Below are 15729 nucleotides of genomic sequence, written 5' to 3'. Positions count from 1 at the left end.
AGCAGCCCTCAGCCCTGATGCACCATCTGCCTCTCAGCCCCATGGCCGTCTGAGCATCCATTCTGACCCAGATTCCATGGACTGCAGCCCCCCAGGCCCCAGCTTGTTTGCCTGGCCAGTCCTGTGATTGCCAGGGACAGGATGTTGACTGGAAAAGATAGAGGAGTTGCCATGGAGATAAGAATAAACAGACATGTTGCGGCAGGAACTGCAAACTCGAGCGACAGAAGTTTAGTTGGGCCCTAGGTTTCCTTTGTTTGGGTTACACGCCTCACCTTTGGAATCAGTGTTTTAGATGGAAGTTTAGAGCCACCACTGAACCGTCGTTAGAATGTTTCCGCCTGCCAGCTCTTCGTTTCTTCTGTCAGAGACAGCGAGCTCGCCCAGAGGAATGAGAGGTCTGTCCTAGGCCTGTTACCCAGGGAAAGTGAAAGTGTTAGTTGCTCAGTTGTGTCCGACTCTTTGGGACTCCATGGGCTGTATGTAGCCCACCAGGTTCCTCTGTCCATGGGGGTTTTCTAGGCAAGAATAATGGGGTGGATAGCCATTCTCTTCTCCATGGGATCTTCCTGACCCAGGGATTGAACCCAGGTCTCCTGCATTGCAGGCAGATTCTTTACCAGCTGAGCCACAGAGAATGTACTTCTGGATGCTGTGAGGGGTTCACTGTATCCAGGCCCCAAGCCCACTACCCATTTCTGGATCTGAAGAGTGGATTATATTGATGTTAACATGGAAAGAAACTGCCCCAGCCTGTCACCTCGGTCAGAGTCTCTACGGGAAAACTGGTCAACCTCATTGGAAAACAAAGTGGTGCCTTTCCGTGTGCTCAGCCTCCAGTTCTTCCTCTGTGCTCTGGGTTTCAGGGCTGTGGGTGCGAGGAGATTGGAACTGATGGTACAACTTGTCTGAATGTGACTGAGGGGGCTCGGGAGGGCTCTCCTCTCTCTCATTTGATGCCAGATGGTAGAGAGGATTGGTTAGGAGGGTCTGGCACTGGGGTGTTGTAAAGGAATGCTTTCTCTGACCTGGGATGCAGTTTTCTAGGTCCCAGGGGGCACGTTTTTGGCATTGCTCCTAATTAGAGGGCATCTCTGGTGGCTCAGTGGTAAAGAGTCCACCTACAAAGCAGGAGATGCAGGTTCGAGCCCTTGGGTGGGAAGATCCCCCAGAGAAGGAAATGGCTACCTCCAGTCTTCTTGTCTCAGAGAAGGCAATGGCACCCTACTCCAGTACTCTTGCCTGGAAAATCCCATGGATGGAGGAGCCTGGTAGGCTGCAGTCCATGGGGTCGCTAGGAGTTGGACACGACTGAGCGACTTCCCTTTCACTTTTCACTTTCATGCATTGGAGAAGGAAATGGCAACCCACTCCAGTGTTCTTGCCTGGAGAATCCCAGGGATGGAGGAGCCTGGTGGGCTGCCATCTATGGGGTCGCACCGAGTTGGACACAACTGACGTGACTTAGCAGTAGCAGTATTCTTGCCTGGGAAATGCCGTGGACCGAGGAACCTGGTGAGCAACGGTCCATGGAGTCACAAAGAGTTGGACACAACTTGGCAATTAACAACAGCCTAATTAAAGAACAGGGAGCTTCTGTGCCCCATAGTCCTAGAGGGAGGTTAGCTCTGTATTGAGTTAGAAGAAAACCTTTAACCCTTTCTCTAGAGGTCACTGTTGTCATTCTAGGTAGAACGATTCTGTCCCACTCATTGCATTGTGTTAATGATCTTTGGCCCCTGCCTATCAAATGCCGCAGTTACCTTTTGGCAATTGTGTTGTCCTTGGGACGACCAAAAATGTCCAGCAGTTTCCAAATGGCCCCTGGGGAGCAGTGCCACTCCCAGTTTTATTTTTTTATTTTTTGCTGCCAGAATATTGGATGGACACGATCTCATCTATCCTCTGAGAAGAGACCATGACCAGATGGGGCTCTCTTTGTCCTGATACATTGATGAAAATGAAATTCTGTTTACTAATCATTGCCTTATCTGATCAAGTTGGCAGTTCTTTAGTGACATGATGGATCTTCATTGCACAATGTTTTTTTCCCCCTCCCGATTTAGTTTACAATTCCTCAACCTGAGTTCTCCGACCAAGGGAGTTTACAAGCACCTAAGCCATTCAGAAAACTAAGATTATGGCATCTGGTGCCATTGCTTCATGGCAAAAAGATGGGGAAACGATGGAAACAGTGACAGACTTAATTTTTTAGGCTCCAAAATCACTGCAGATGCTGATTGAAGCCATGAAATTAAAAGATGCTTGCTCTTTGGAAGAAAAGTTATGACCAACCTAGACTGTATATTAAAAAGCGGAGACTTTACTTTGCTAACAAAGGTCCATCTAGTCTAAAGCTGTGGTTTTTCCAGTAGTCATATATGGACGTGAGAGTTGGACTATAACGAAAGTTGAGCACTGAAGAATTGATGCTTTTGAGCTGTGGTGTTGGAGAAGACTCTTGAGAGTCCCTTGGACTGCAAGGAGATCCAACCAGTCCATCCTAAAGGAGATCAGTCCTGGGTGTTCATTGGAAGGACTGATGCTGAAGCTGAAACTCCAGTACTTTGGCCACCTGATGCGAAGAACTGACTCATTGGAAAAGACCTTGATGCTGGGAAAGATTGAAGGCAGGAGGAGAAGGGGATGATAGAGGATGAGATGGTTGGATGGCATCACCAACTCAATAGACATGAATTTGAGTAGACTCTGGGAGTTGGTGATGGACAGGGAAGCCTGGCGTGCTGCAGTCCATGGGGTCGCAAAGAGTTGGACACGACTGAGCACCTGAACTGAAGCCAGGAGGATGGGTGACTGACCTGTGAGGCTTGACCCTGCACATGGACCTGCATCCCAGAGGATAAGAAGGATCACAGGGGTGATGACAGTAGTCATCACAGAACTTTGCATCTCTTCATGGTGAATCAGTGGGAGGGCAGAATGATGGGCCAGAAGGAAGAAAAAAGAGAACCTGTCTGGATGACCCACAGGAGGGCAATAATTAATAGTAAAGGGGGTGCAAATCTTGGCTGCATCCCGTCTTTAGTGTACAAAGAAACAAAGTGCTTAAAGCAGAAAGTTTGACCCCGAGGGTCCCAGGGACTCAGAAAGTTGTATTTATTGATGGAGCTGGCTGGGCCAAGGGAGTGTACCCTTCCAGCCTTGCCCAGATGGCATTTTTGCTTCTGGAAACCTTGAATATGGTACTTAATCCCTAGGATTCTTGAAAACCAGTGGCAAATGCCAGATGGTGCCCAAGATAGAAATCCCCGATGTCAAATCTGTCACCTTCCCCAACATGTCCAGGGAACCTGAAGAGGAAAGACGGGATGCAGCCAAGATTTGCACCCCCTGTGCTATTAATTATTGCCCTCCTGTGGGTCATCCAGACAGGTTCTCTTTTTTCTTCCTTCTGGCCCATCATTCTGCCCTCCCACTGATTCACCATGAAGAGATGCAAAGTTCTGTCAAGTGCGCTTCTTGTTGGCAAGGCTAATTTTGTCAGTTCAGAGGATGGGGCTTTTAGTTAAAATTAGGTTTCTGGCTTTTCAGTATCATCATCTATTTTGTCTGCCACCCACGTGCCCCGGGGGTAATTAAGAATTGCCTGTGAGCATCTTCATTTCTCCTTAAGTCTTTCTAGCTTATTGGTTCCAACAGCCCATGCCTTTAACGTTCTTGTTAGTTTTCTAAAATAAATGAACTGTTTCTAAAGATTGAATTGAAGTGTGTCACTTCCGATTTTGCATCTTCCCTCTTGTCTCTGAGATCAGAGGCTCCTTTGCATTTGCTGTTATTCTGAGTTTTGTTTTTCCTAAGCCGAAAGAGGAACTTATTGAATCATGTAGCTGAGAGAGATACTGGGGTAATCAGAGAATCAAAGGAAGAGCCGTAGGAACCAGGGCCTCAGGTGCTGGAAAGAGGATCCCTGTGTGTCCAGCACTCACTCACCTTGGCACTTCTTCCCTTGCTGTGTCTCCTGGCCCCCCCCAGCTTCTGTCTCCTGCCCCCCACCTGCCTCTCACCACACCCTGACCCTGGCCAGTACCAGGTAACCTGGTTGCTAAACACAGCCCCGTTTAGCAACCCAAGACAAGGGGTATTTTCCTCGCTCGTTATCTCTGTGTTGATTATTTAATATTTGTTATCATTTCCCACAAAAGGAGAACCACTTTGAGCTTTAACCAGGCAACTTGTGCTCTTCTGGTAATTGACATTAAAAGGGGAAAAATCAATAGGGCCTTTGAATTCCCATAACAGGATATAAAGTTGGGGAAGCCTGATGGGGTTTAAACAGAAGTTCCTCATGTTCCTTACACATCAGCTGTGTTATCAGTGGTGCCTGTACCAGAATTATTTGGGCACATTTATGTGGATTGTAGCCATCCATATTTTCTTGATCTATTATTCTAGATTTCCCCCCTTTCTCCCCTCTTCCCCTTCCCCTGCCTTCTTAGTCACTGCTAACTGAATCAGTAACACTCAGGAAGTATCTTCCTCTGCTCAGAAATGTGGAAACTGGAAGATCAGTGTCTCCTCATTCTCAGAGGTTCTTTTTCTGAACTTCTTTCTCCATCGTGTCTGACTCTTTGCAACCCCATGGACTATACATGGAATTCTCCAGGCCAGAATAGTGGACTGGGTAGCCTTTCCCTTCCCCAGAGGATCTTCCCAACCCAGGGGTTGAACCCAGGTCTCCTGTATTGCAGGCAGCTTCTTTACCAGCTGAGCCACAAGCAAAGCCCACAGATACTGGAGTGGGTGGCCTATCCCTTCTCCAGGGGAACTTCCCAACCCAGGAATTGAACTGCGGTCACTTCCCTGGTGGCTCAGACGGTGAAGCGTCTGTCTACAATGTGGGAGACCTGGGTTTGAGTCCTGGGTTGGGAAGATGCCCTGGAGAAGGAAATGGCAATCCACTCCAGTACTATTGCCTGGAAAATCCCATGGACAGAGGAGCCTGGTAGGCTACAGTCTATGGGGTCGCAAAGAGTAGGACACGACTAAGTGACCTCACTTTCACTTTGACTTTCTCCTGCATTGCAGGCAGATTCTTTACCAACTGAGCTATCAGGGAAGCCCTCTCAGAGGTTAAGAGTGCTGAATTACACACTTCATCTCCATTTCTCCTTCATTACCAGTTTCTATGCTGTGTAGTTATCTCTGATCTGGTCCTGTTTGACAGCATCCGCTGTACTTGCTTGTGGCCTCTTAGAGGAGGAGAGAGACTAGAGGTCATCTTGTCTGATGGCCTCTAACCAGGGGCATGTCAGCATTGCTTGAGAGCTTTCCAGAACAACCAGGTGCAGGCAGACAACTTAGTCAATGCCTGCTGTACAACTTATCTATGAGAAAGCCACGCCTCTCACATATGGTGGCAGCAAAACCATGCTCCAAAATTATGCTGGAGGAGAGAGCCATGGATGGGGAGCCATAGGGCAGCAGGTATATCTGAGCATGCAGACCAGACCTGGGGCTGGCGGGAGAGAAACGGGAGGGGTCGGGAATTCATTCCGCAGCACTTTTCAGAGGATGCTGATCAGGGCTTTCAGAATAGCCACAGGTCATCCTCAGCAGGGTCGCCAGGAATAAGTGTTTCCTGCTGGAGACACCCTCTGGCTTTGTCCTTTTGCCTGCTATAGATTCAGGTAATTCAGAATTTTGTTTGCCACAGCTGAAATCAAATGTAAGTGACCCCAGAGATGAGCAGGCTTCAGGAATGTGTTCAGGAATGATCTCTGGAACCTTTGCTCCCTCTCTGTGTCTCTGGCTCAGGCTGTGGTATTTGTCAGAAACCCTGGGTTGTGCTCCACCTGGTTCTCATTCGAAATCTGCAGTCCTGAAGGGCATTCCCTGTGCACGTGCTGCTGGGGCTCAAACACGCCAGGCACGTCACGGTGATCTCACTCAGTAGGGTACCAGAAAGATGAACCCTGAAGAATAAAGGCTTTGTTTACTTTATGAAATCCCTGAGAAAATATTAAAAGGGGCGGGGGAAATGCAATGAAGACCTTGGATGGATGAGCAGAATTCTTTACCATCATTACTGGAAAATGTCTCTCCAGTTTCTGCGTATTTCCAGCGCCGGCATTACCCACGATTATCTCATGCTCTGACAAGTTCCCTGTCAGGGAGTCTGGCTCCCTGAACTCTGATTCCAGAAATGGGGTTGGCTTGTTCTGATTCTGCTGCCTGCTCTTAATGGGGTTCCTCCTTAATAGTGGGTCAGATTTATGGGGGAGGGCCTTCCCAGGGTCTGGTTAACTCCCTCAGAAGATCGCCCTGATCTTGCCTCATCACATGGCGTTGTTCTTGTTGTCATGGAGAGCAATTTAAACAGTTCTTGTACCTGTAGATTTAATGTGTAGAAGACGTGTGGAGCCATTTCAGCTGGATCCTAAACAACTAGTTTTGGTGTTTGTGTTACACGTGTCAGAAGGAAGCCCGTTTTGGCAGTAAGAAGCAACTCGGGAGTGTGTCACTGCGTTCCTTAGACCAGAATGAGCATCTTGCAGAAATAGTAATTTTTCAAAAAAAAAAAAAAAAAAAAGCTGTTTAAATAACAATCTACCTCAAGCTCAAGAAGGAGGCATCCTGCGCTGGTAACAGAAAGGCTGCGTGACATCTCAGCCCGATTTCTTTCCACCCTTGTGATGAGATGCCTTCTCGCCTTTTCCCCCAGGCCCAGTTCCTCTCCCCAGGAGCTCGCCGGCGATTGCATGCCGCTCTTGCCTCTTGTTCCACCTCCATGCTGATCCTGTCCAACCTGGTGTTTCTTGGGGGCAGTCAAGTCGGGGAAATCTACTGGGATAGGATCTTCATACAAGGTAAGGTGCTGTTTTCAGACAGCTGCTTGTTTCCCGCATTTATGCAGTCGGTATCACATGTGGGGCAGGAGGAGGCATTCCTTGCCTTGTCCGCGGTGTGTGACCTGTAAAAACACCAGCCAGGAGCAAAGTCCTGGGTTTAGCTGTGGCTTTAGCTGTCCTCTATTTTGATGTACCTCTTGTCTGCTGTGGTGATACTGAACTTCAAGACGTACCATCCAAGTCTCTCAAAATCTGTCTTTCCCTGCTGCTAGGTTATGTCTCCAACTTAAACATTTTTCCTAATCTTCCCTACTGTCTGTAGATCAGCCTTCATTATACTGCAGAGTCTGACTTTGTTCCACTGATGACTCTGACAGTCCTACCAGGAGAATGTCCTAGAAGCCCCTTTGTGGTCTCCTGCTGCTGTGGGCACAGTGCCTGGTTGGCCACACCTCTTTGTTGCGGATCTTTTTGTCCGGACACTGGTTCGCTGGCACCAGCAGCCAGCCTCATGTTTAATGAACATGTGTTCAGTGTTCATATATGTCTCCACGTCCACAGCAACGTCACACCTGCAGCAGGTAAAGTGCTAGTTGGTGGGCATTATTGTGAAAAGACTGCATTAATAGTTGGTCATCCTTTATTTGTGGTCACCATCTCCTTTGGGCTAAAGCTGAGCATTACATCATGTCCTGAAAAGAACTGGAAGAACAGGAACGACTCACAGAGCACATTACTCAGCCAGTTCACTGTGTGTTCAGAGCCAAGATCCCTTGTTCTCTTGCCCTGACCAGTGACATGCTTTTGTGCTTTTGGTTTGGCGAGTTTTGCCAAGTGGTGATGACGTGACCCGGTCATGGCTAGGGTGTTACCTCTACATCTGGGTCCCCAACGAGCCAGTGATGCTTTTCACATCAGCAGTAACCCGACACAGCTGCATGGTCCCAGGGTGCCAGGTCGTGTGTGTAAACTGTGGCAGGCTTGGGCGAGCCAGGCTCAGAGGGACCAGGAGAGAGCCCTGTTCTGCTTTCATCTTGTCACCCCCATACCCCTTTGATCTCGCTCTCAGAGAAGTGTTTTCACTGATAGTTCTTGAAAAGACCAGGTCATTTGTACATGGAAGCTGTCCTTGAATGAAGATGGGAGGTAATGGGGCACAGAGGACTGAAAGATAAAAAACCGTCCTCGAGGTGGGCGACAGAGCTGTTGGCTTTTCTTGCCTCCTCCCACCATGCCTAGCACAGTGCAGAGACCACGATGACTCTGAAAATACTGACTCGCGCTTTGCTGGTCACCTGAGCCAGAAGGCTCTAATCTTGGCTTCAGTAAAGAAACACTCCAGGTGTTTGCTGCTTGCAAGGCACTGAGGAGACAAGGGTGGAAGAAGCACAAATGAGGGAGCCAGATGTGCAAATAGATATGTGTCCGTAGAGTCAGATCACCGCTGGGCCGAATGCACGAGCGACTGCTGGAGGTCGCAGAGTGGAGGGCTGACCTTCCCGTGGTGGAGCCTCACAGAGGAGGGGACATTTGAACTGGAGTTTTGAGCAGTAAGTCGGAACTTGCCAGACAAAGAAGGCAGGTATGTGGGGGTAATTAACGTTAGGGGCTTGGTCAGATCACCCCAAACTCTCAGTAATTTTTTCCCCATAGAACTTTATTCCTTCAGCAGTTCAGTGAGGGTCCAGAGACTCTTTCTAAGCAGTGACTTCGGGACCTAGACTGTTTTTGTTCTGATTCTTCACCTTCTTGTTCTGGCATCACGGAGGAGATGAGAACACAGAGCGGGTGGTGTTACCAGGTACTAAATGTCCCCGCCGGAAGTGACACTAGCCATCTCTGCTCACATTCTACTGGCCAGAACCAGTCATGTGACGACCCCCCCCCCTCCCCAGGTGCAGCGGAAGACGTTGGGGAGTGCACAGGTACAGTGGACTGTGGCATGGCCGGACAGGGCTCATGAGACAAGCCCTGGAAGTACCCAAGAGGCAGTTAAAAATGTGAGCTGGCATAGGGCAGGAGGGGGGCACAGAACCACTGCGACGTGGGAGACAGGGCATGAAGGTGGCGGTGAGGCCATGGGAGTGAATACAGTTCACCAAGGAGCATGCCCAGAGTGAGAAGAGACGAGGTGGGTGGTAAAACCTGGGAATGCTGGCCTTTGAAGGGACAGAGAAGAGGCAGTAGCAATAAGATGTTTATCCTCTTTCTCAAAGGCATGAAGATCAAAGCACGATTTGTCCTGTCCCCCCTGGAGCTAATAGCAGGCACATTGGGGAGCGGGTGTCAGGGCTCTGAAATACCTGGTCTGCTTCTGGCTTGTGGCTTCTATTGTGATCTGCAGCTGGCTCTCTCTGTATCCTCCTTGGAGCTGGGCGCTAGAGTCCCAGGGCAATGCTTCTCTGAATCTGGAGGGCTCTAGATCCATTCATTCCTGTCTGGGCTTTGAGGCCAGGGAAGCTCAGCTCAGAAGGCATTGTCTATGTCAGAGATTCTTCGCATCGGCATGGCCCCATCCCAGCTAGTCTGTCCCATGGGTCCCCTCAGTAAGGGTAGGTTTCCTGGAATTTTAGCAATTACAGTCCTTGTTTTCCCACTGTGGATGTTTTGTCCCCGAGTGATTGAATTTAGATATCTCTTGGAGGAACATGAACCAGATGGTGCCAAACCCACTATCCTTGAGAAGTCTGGATTTCTTTTCATAATAAAGCTGATTGACCTGATAGAAGATTAGTATGAATATTCATGTTTTGGTACAACGAAGTATTCATGCGTTTATAGGATGCTTCCTCAGACTCTGCTGGGGATATCATGTTAGTTTTCTTTAAAAAAAAAAAAAATTGAATTCTGAAACTCATCTGGCCCCAAAGGTTTCAGATGAGGGACTGTCGAGCTGTACCTGAAGCTGCTGATGGATGAACCAGGACCTCAACATCCTAGTTGTCTTGGACCGCTTCCTTTGGCCATGTGATCAGGACCTGTTTTTCCAAGACCCATCTCTATACGTTGAGGAAAAAGGGACAAAGCGAGTGAGGAGAGGTCTCTTTGTAGAGAATGGAGAGCAGTTAAGCTCAGTCTTTAGATTTCCAGGTTTCTTGGGGAGGTAGCCCTTCCGCCAGGGTAACCACCCTGGACCCTCTGTGCCTTGGTGGGCTGGGACTTGCCGAGACAGAGAGGGATGGTCCACCACCTCCTCCCAAGGTGCTCAAGGGGCACGGGGATCTTGGAGGAGGTTCCCAGTGCCCCTCAGTGAATAGGATGTGCATGCACACACGTCTTTGAGGACAGCCTCATTCATTCTCAGGAGCCTTTGCCCAGAATCACTGATGTCCCTAGAAGGATCTCATGATTAGCCTGGAGAAGCTGTCTTAAGGTCGGTATCTCCATCTCCAGTTCACTGCTTTAGACATGGACTTGTTTGCTTTAAGCTACAAAGCTTGTTTTAGTAAATATCTAAATATTTAGCTTACATAGATAGCTCTCTCCTGATCTCTACACCGTTGGTGATGTGAGGCTATTAAAACCAGACCCTTCCCTTTCTGCTGTGCACAGTGCCCTGCTGTCCTTAAAAGTGGGCAGTGCCAGCCACAGGGTAGAAATGCTGACTTGACCCTCTAGGGGTCTCCTGCATGTCACACACAAGCCATCTGTGTCAGTGTTATCTGTGCTGTGGAAATTGGAAAAGTGATGTTCAGTTAATTCAGTGGAGAATAAAGATAGTATATCTTTGCCTTCAAAGAAAATCCTCCAACCTTTACTTTTGAAATTTACTTCAAGCAGCTTGAGGAATGTGAATATTTAAGCCTATTTTATATGTATTTACAGGAACTTAGCTGTGTTTAGGGTTCTGAAAAATTTTGGGTGAGGATTTGGTCCCTGAGCCTGTTGTAGAAGGGACCCTGCCGTATCATGCTTTGCAGAGGCAAAATTCAGTGGCTCTGAAAAGCATTTGTTGATGGCAGAAGCTTTCTCATGTCTGTCTTAAGTCCTTGACATTGAAGTGTGGGTTGATTTCTTGAACAAGCAGTTGATGAGTACTCTGTAACTCAAAAGTATCATTGCATTACGACTCCAGATCTGCAAGACCATAAACCAACTGTGTCTTAAGCATCCTAGCAGTGCTTTGTTGTCCAGACACAGTGAGGAGGAAACGCAGCCAATAGGGATGGGTATTTAGAAAAGAGCTGGATTTAGAAAAGGCAGAGGAAGCAGAGATAAAACTGTCAACATCTGTTGGATCATAGAAAAAGCAAGAGAGTTCCAGAAAAACATCTACTTCTGCCTTATTGATTACACCAAAGCCCTTGACTGTGTGGATCACAACAAACTGTGGAAAATTCTTCAGGAGATGGGAATACCAGACCACCTGACCTGCCTCCTGAGAAATCTGTATGCAGGTCAAGAAGCAATAGTTAGAACCAGACATGGAACAACAGACTGGTTCCAAATTAGGAAAGGAGTACATCAAGGCTGTATATTGTCACCCTGCTTATTTAACTTCTATGCAGAGTACATCATGAGAAATGCTGGGCTGGATGAAGCACAAACTGGAATCAAGATTTCTGGGAGAAATACCAGGAACCTCAGATATGCAGGTGACACCACCTTTATGGCAGAAAGTGAAGAAGAACTAAAGAGCCTCTTGATGAAAGTGAAAGAGGAGACTGAAAAAGCTTAAAACTCAACATTGAAAAAACAAGATCATGGCATCCAGTCCCATCACTTTGTGGCAAATAGATAGGGAAAGAATGGAAACAGTGAGAGACTATTTTCTGGGGCTCCAAAATCACTGCAGATGGTGACTGTAGCCATGAAGTTAAAAGAAGCTTGCTCCTTGGAAGAAAAGCTATGACCAACCTAGACAGCATATTAGAAAGCAGAGACATTACTTTGCCAACAAAGGTCCATCTAGTCAAAGCTATTGTTTTTCCAGTAGTCATGTATAGATGTGAGAGTTGGACTATAAAGAAAGTGGAGAGCCAAAGAATTGATGCTTTAGAACTCTGGTGTTGGGGAAGTCTCTTGAGAATCCCTTGGACTGCAAGGAGATCCAACCAGTCCATCCTAAAGGAAATCAGTCCTGAATATTCATTGGAAGGACTGATGTGGAAGCTGAAGCTCTGATACTTTGGCCACCTGATACCAAGAACTGACTCATTGGAAAAGACCCTGATGCTGGGAAAGATTGAAAGCGGGAGCAGGGGATGACAGAGGATGAGACGGTTGGATGGCATCACTGACTCGATGGACATGAGTTTGAACAAGCTCCAGGAGTTGGTGATGGACAGGGAAGCCTGGCATGCTGCAGTCCATGGGGTCACAAAGAGTCAGACGTGACTGAGTGACTGAACTAGAACTAGGGATGGGTACGTACTGGCAATCCATCTGGCCTAAGGGCACCAGGAGCTTTATAGTGTCATCTGGGTGCAAAGTTGTGTTCCTTTTGAAAAATCCATCTACTCCTGTCAACAGAAGACATGAATTTTGTAAAAAAAAAAAAAAAAGGCAGGGGACTAATCATTTCCTAATTGTGGAGCCACAGATTCTGCGTTTGTTGGAGGTGGTAGAGCCCTGGCTTCCATCAACCATTCTTCTGCCTAACTACACACACACGTCTTAGGGTATATATAACACACACACACGTAACACACACACGTACACACATGTAACACACACACACTTTCCCCTCTTTCTTGTTGCCTGATCTAGGTTGGCAAACTCCATCTCAGCGCTTAGCTCCCAAGGGTCCCCTGTACCAAGGCAAGGAAAATTTGGTTGTTTTCCCTCCAGATTGCAATGAGAGATGAGCTAGTCATTTTTTTAGACAGGTCAGAACCTTTACACTCTGCGTATTTGCTTTGCTGTCTCTAGCAGAGAAAAGGGACAGTGTATTTTCTCCATGATTACTAGCTTGTCCAGGCAGTTTATTCATCTCTTAGCTCAAATGGCTCTGGACAGGTATTTCATTTAAAGCCAAGCTGGGATATTGCACTGGAAATTCCAGAAGGTTGTGGTTAAAGAGAAACTCGTTCCCCTCACATCTTATTACATTCTTGGGACTGAAATTTCATCTTTGATGAGAGAAGATAGAGGGCACATGTCACTCACTGTCTCGGACATCTTCTTTGTGTTGACTTATTTCATCTTCTTCACTGGCCCTGCTTTTGACATGGAGTTTTCATTGCTCTGACTGATTCTGCTTCTGCCCCACTGGATCATATGCAATTTCCAGAAGAATCTGAGGAACAAGAGCTTCCCACCCATTGTATTGGTGGTGAAGTCAACATGTTGGTATAAATTGAGCAGTTTCTCCATGGGTTGCCGATTGGTCCATTACAGGCCATTCTTGGAATTTGGATTTCAGGCCTTGTAGATGCCTTTGTTTCTTTCTTCTTTCATCTTTGCCACATGGTCACCCAGATGTTGTGGACATCGTCTTTCCTAAAAGTATTTCAGGCCAGGACACCAGACATAGGGCATGAGGAATAGAGAGTGGGAGTTCTTATCCAGAAGTGCACCTGGATTATGGGAAAGCTGAGAGAATTTCTATTACGATATCTCGAAGGGAGTTTGAATCGTCATTCATCTAAGTCCTACTTTCTGGGAGGTCATGTGACAACTTTTTCCTGTTAACTAGGAGTTTTTGTGAATTCATTTGAGAAGAGTTTTATGGAATTTGTGGACATTTTAAAGTGTCTTTAGGTAGAATATCAAGTGAAGACTAGTATGGTTAGGCACAGTTCGTTGAATAGAAAGAAAATGATGATTCTTACTGATTTGAAGCCTCTACCTCTCATTGGCCCCCAGTTATTTATATGCAGTGTGAGATCCACGTGCACATTATAATCAGATCATTGTGTGTACACTTTAATACAATATTGTATGTCAATTAAAGCTCAATAATTATATGTCAGTTATTTCTCAATAGAAAAAAGGCACATTACAAACGCAGTAGTAGAATTAAACCAAAATAATTTTATAAAAATTTAAACATGTCCCCTTTGTCTTCTAACTAAATCTGGTATGTACTTGATATATAAGAGGATATCTGTACCAGGATTCCCAAGTCTGTACTCTAAGGCCCACATCAGGAAGTCATGGGATTGCTGTGCAGATGTGGTTTCTGAAATGAACACACATCCTGGAATTTATATTATTATTTTGTTTGCTTATTGCAATTACTGTTTTACTTCCAAAGGGGTATAGAAATAGCGTAGCACCTGCCCTGCAGGCTGAGGATGGGAGGAGTGCTGCCCTGGCAGTCACAGGCACTGAGACCCTTTCACCTCCTCAAGTCACCACGGGACAGTTTTTACAGTGTTAGAAATTAAGAATATTTAATTTGGAAATCAGTAACATTTTTGTAACCAAAGGCAGAATGTAGTGGGAGTCATCATTATCAGGTTTGTTTCTGTTTGCTGGTGTACTGGGCACTGACCGCTCGCATTATGCTGACACTCGTGATCATTTCCTGTGGCCTTGCTGGCTTCAAAGAGCACAGTTTTATCTTCTTCTGTTCCTGAGGCTTTCCAGGTGGCTCTAGGGGTAAAGAACCCACCTGCCGAGGCAGGAGACCAAAGAGATGCAGGTTCGATCCCTGGGTCGGGAAGATCCCCTGGAGAAGGGCATGGCAACCCGCTCCTTGCCTGGAGAATTCCATGGATGAAGGACCCCGGAGGGGTACAGTCCATGGAGTCGCGAAGAGTCAGACATGACTGAAGCCACTTAGCACGCATGTGCGTTCTGGAGACCGGAAGTCTGAGATCAGGCTTGCTGTGCTAAAGCCGAGGCATTGGCAAGACTGGTTCCTCTGGAAGCGCAAGGAGAGAGTTTGATTCCTTGAGCGCTGGGGGCCAGCTGCAGCCCTCGCCTCATGTGCTGCTGCTGCTTCACGGTCAGGCCTGTAGCGTCTTCGGATCTTCTCTGCATCCTTTCGCTGCCCTCATCTCGGCACCTGCCATCTGACTCCTCCTGTGTCCCTTCCATAAGGACCTTTAGGATTATGAACTCCACCTGGATAATCTAGCATAATTTCCCCATTTCAGGATCCTCATTTCACGTGATCACACCTGCAGTGTCCCTGCAAAGCCCGGTAAGCTAACTGACGTGAGTTCCAGGGTTTGAGACGTGGCCTTCCTCGGAGGAGCCGTCCCTTTGCCTGCCACAGCACGATCCAGTAAAAGTTGCTATTTCACAGAACGTCCCTTTTGTGGCACCATGGCAGTAGCTTCTTTCTCAGGAAATCTGATTATAAAATAGCAATTTGGATATGCCTCTAGTCTTATTAAAATAAGAATCTGCCTGCGGAAAGAAACGATGCTTAATTTCACAGAAGTACACATGTGAGATTTGTTGTCTTAAGGGCATTTAGACAGCAGTATACGGAAAGGCTGCAGTTTTACTTGCTCAGCATTTGCTTCCCCCTCTTTGGGACCAAACCTTTCTTACCTCACTCTCAGTCTGCATCAATCTGAGATCTAGGGGTTAGCACGTGAGCCGGACTGGCTCATCTGTACGGTCCGTCTCCCCACGTGGTGCAGTTGGGGTTTTTGTTGGAAATTGTCAGGAAGGAGAAGCTCTCTTTCTTTTGTTGCGGAGCTGTCAGGATATTGGGTTGGAGCTATTGGGAGCCCTCTTGCTGCCTTCAGGAGAGAGCCAAGTAGAGAGGGAAGCCGACTTTGAAGACAGCAGAATTGACTGTTGGAAAATCTGTTTCAGAGATCGTATTCCGAGACAAGCCACTGCAACATACTCTTAAGCACCCTATAGCCGGGAGTTCTTGAAGCCAACCCATATACCTGCTTTTCAATTACAAAAGCTGTTGTTTCTTCTTCACTCATTTCATGTTGGGAGACAATTCTCCGAGGCTCTCTTGTGTTTCTGCATGTCTTATGCACAGATTCACTGACTGCTTCTGTTC

The 15729-nt window shown here is 47.1% G+C and overlaps 1 protein-coding gene across 1 annotated transcript in view; it reads left to right on the top strand.

Annotated features, from left to right (window-relative positions):
• The window catches only part of HHAT (hedgehog acyltransferase), a 361616-nt gene that overhangs the window by 299300 nt on the left and 46587 nt on the right, over positions 1-15729 (top strand). The window contains exon 11 of the mRNA XM_068986339.1: positions 6683-6827. Within this exon, the coding sequence (XP_068842440.1) occupies positions 6683-6827 (145 nt within the window). The remainder of the gene's footprint in view (positions 1-6682; positions 6828-15729) is intronic.

Source organism: Capricornis sumatraensis, chromosome 14 (assembly GCF_032405125.1).
Source record: "Capricornis sumatraensis isolate serow.1 chromosome 14, serow.2, whole genome shotgun sequence".
Classification (NCBI taxonomy): domain Eukaryota; kingdom Metazoa; phylum Chordata; class Mammalia; order Artiodactyla; family Bovidae; genus Capricornis; species Capricornis sumatraensis.
Note: the sequence above shows the minus strand (reverse complement) of the source record. Positions and strands in the feature narration are given on the sequence as shown.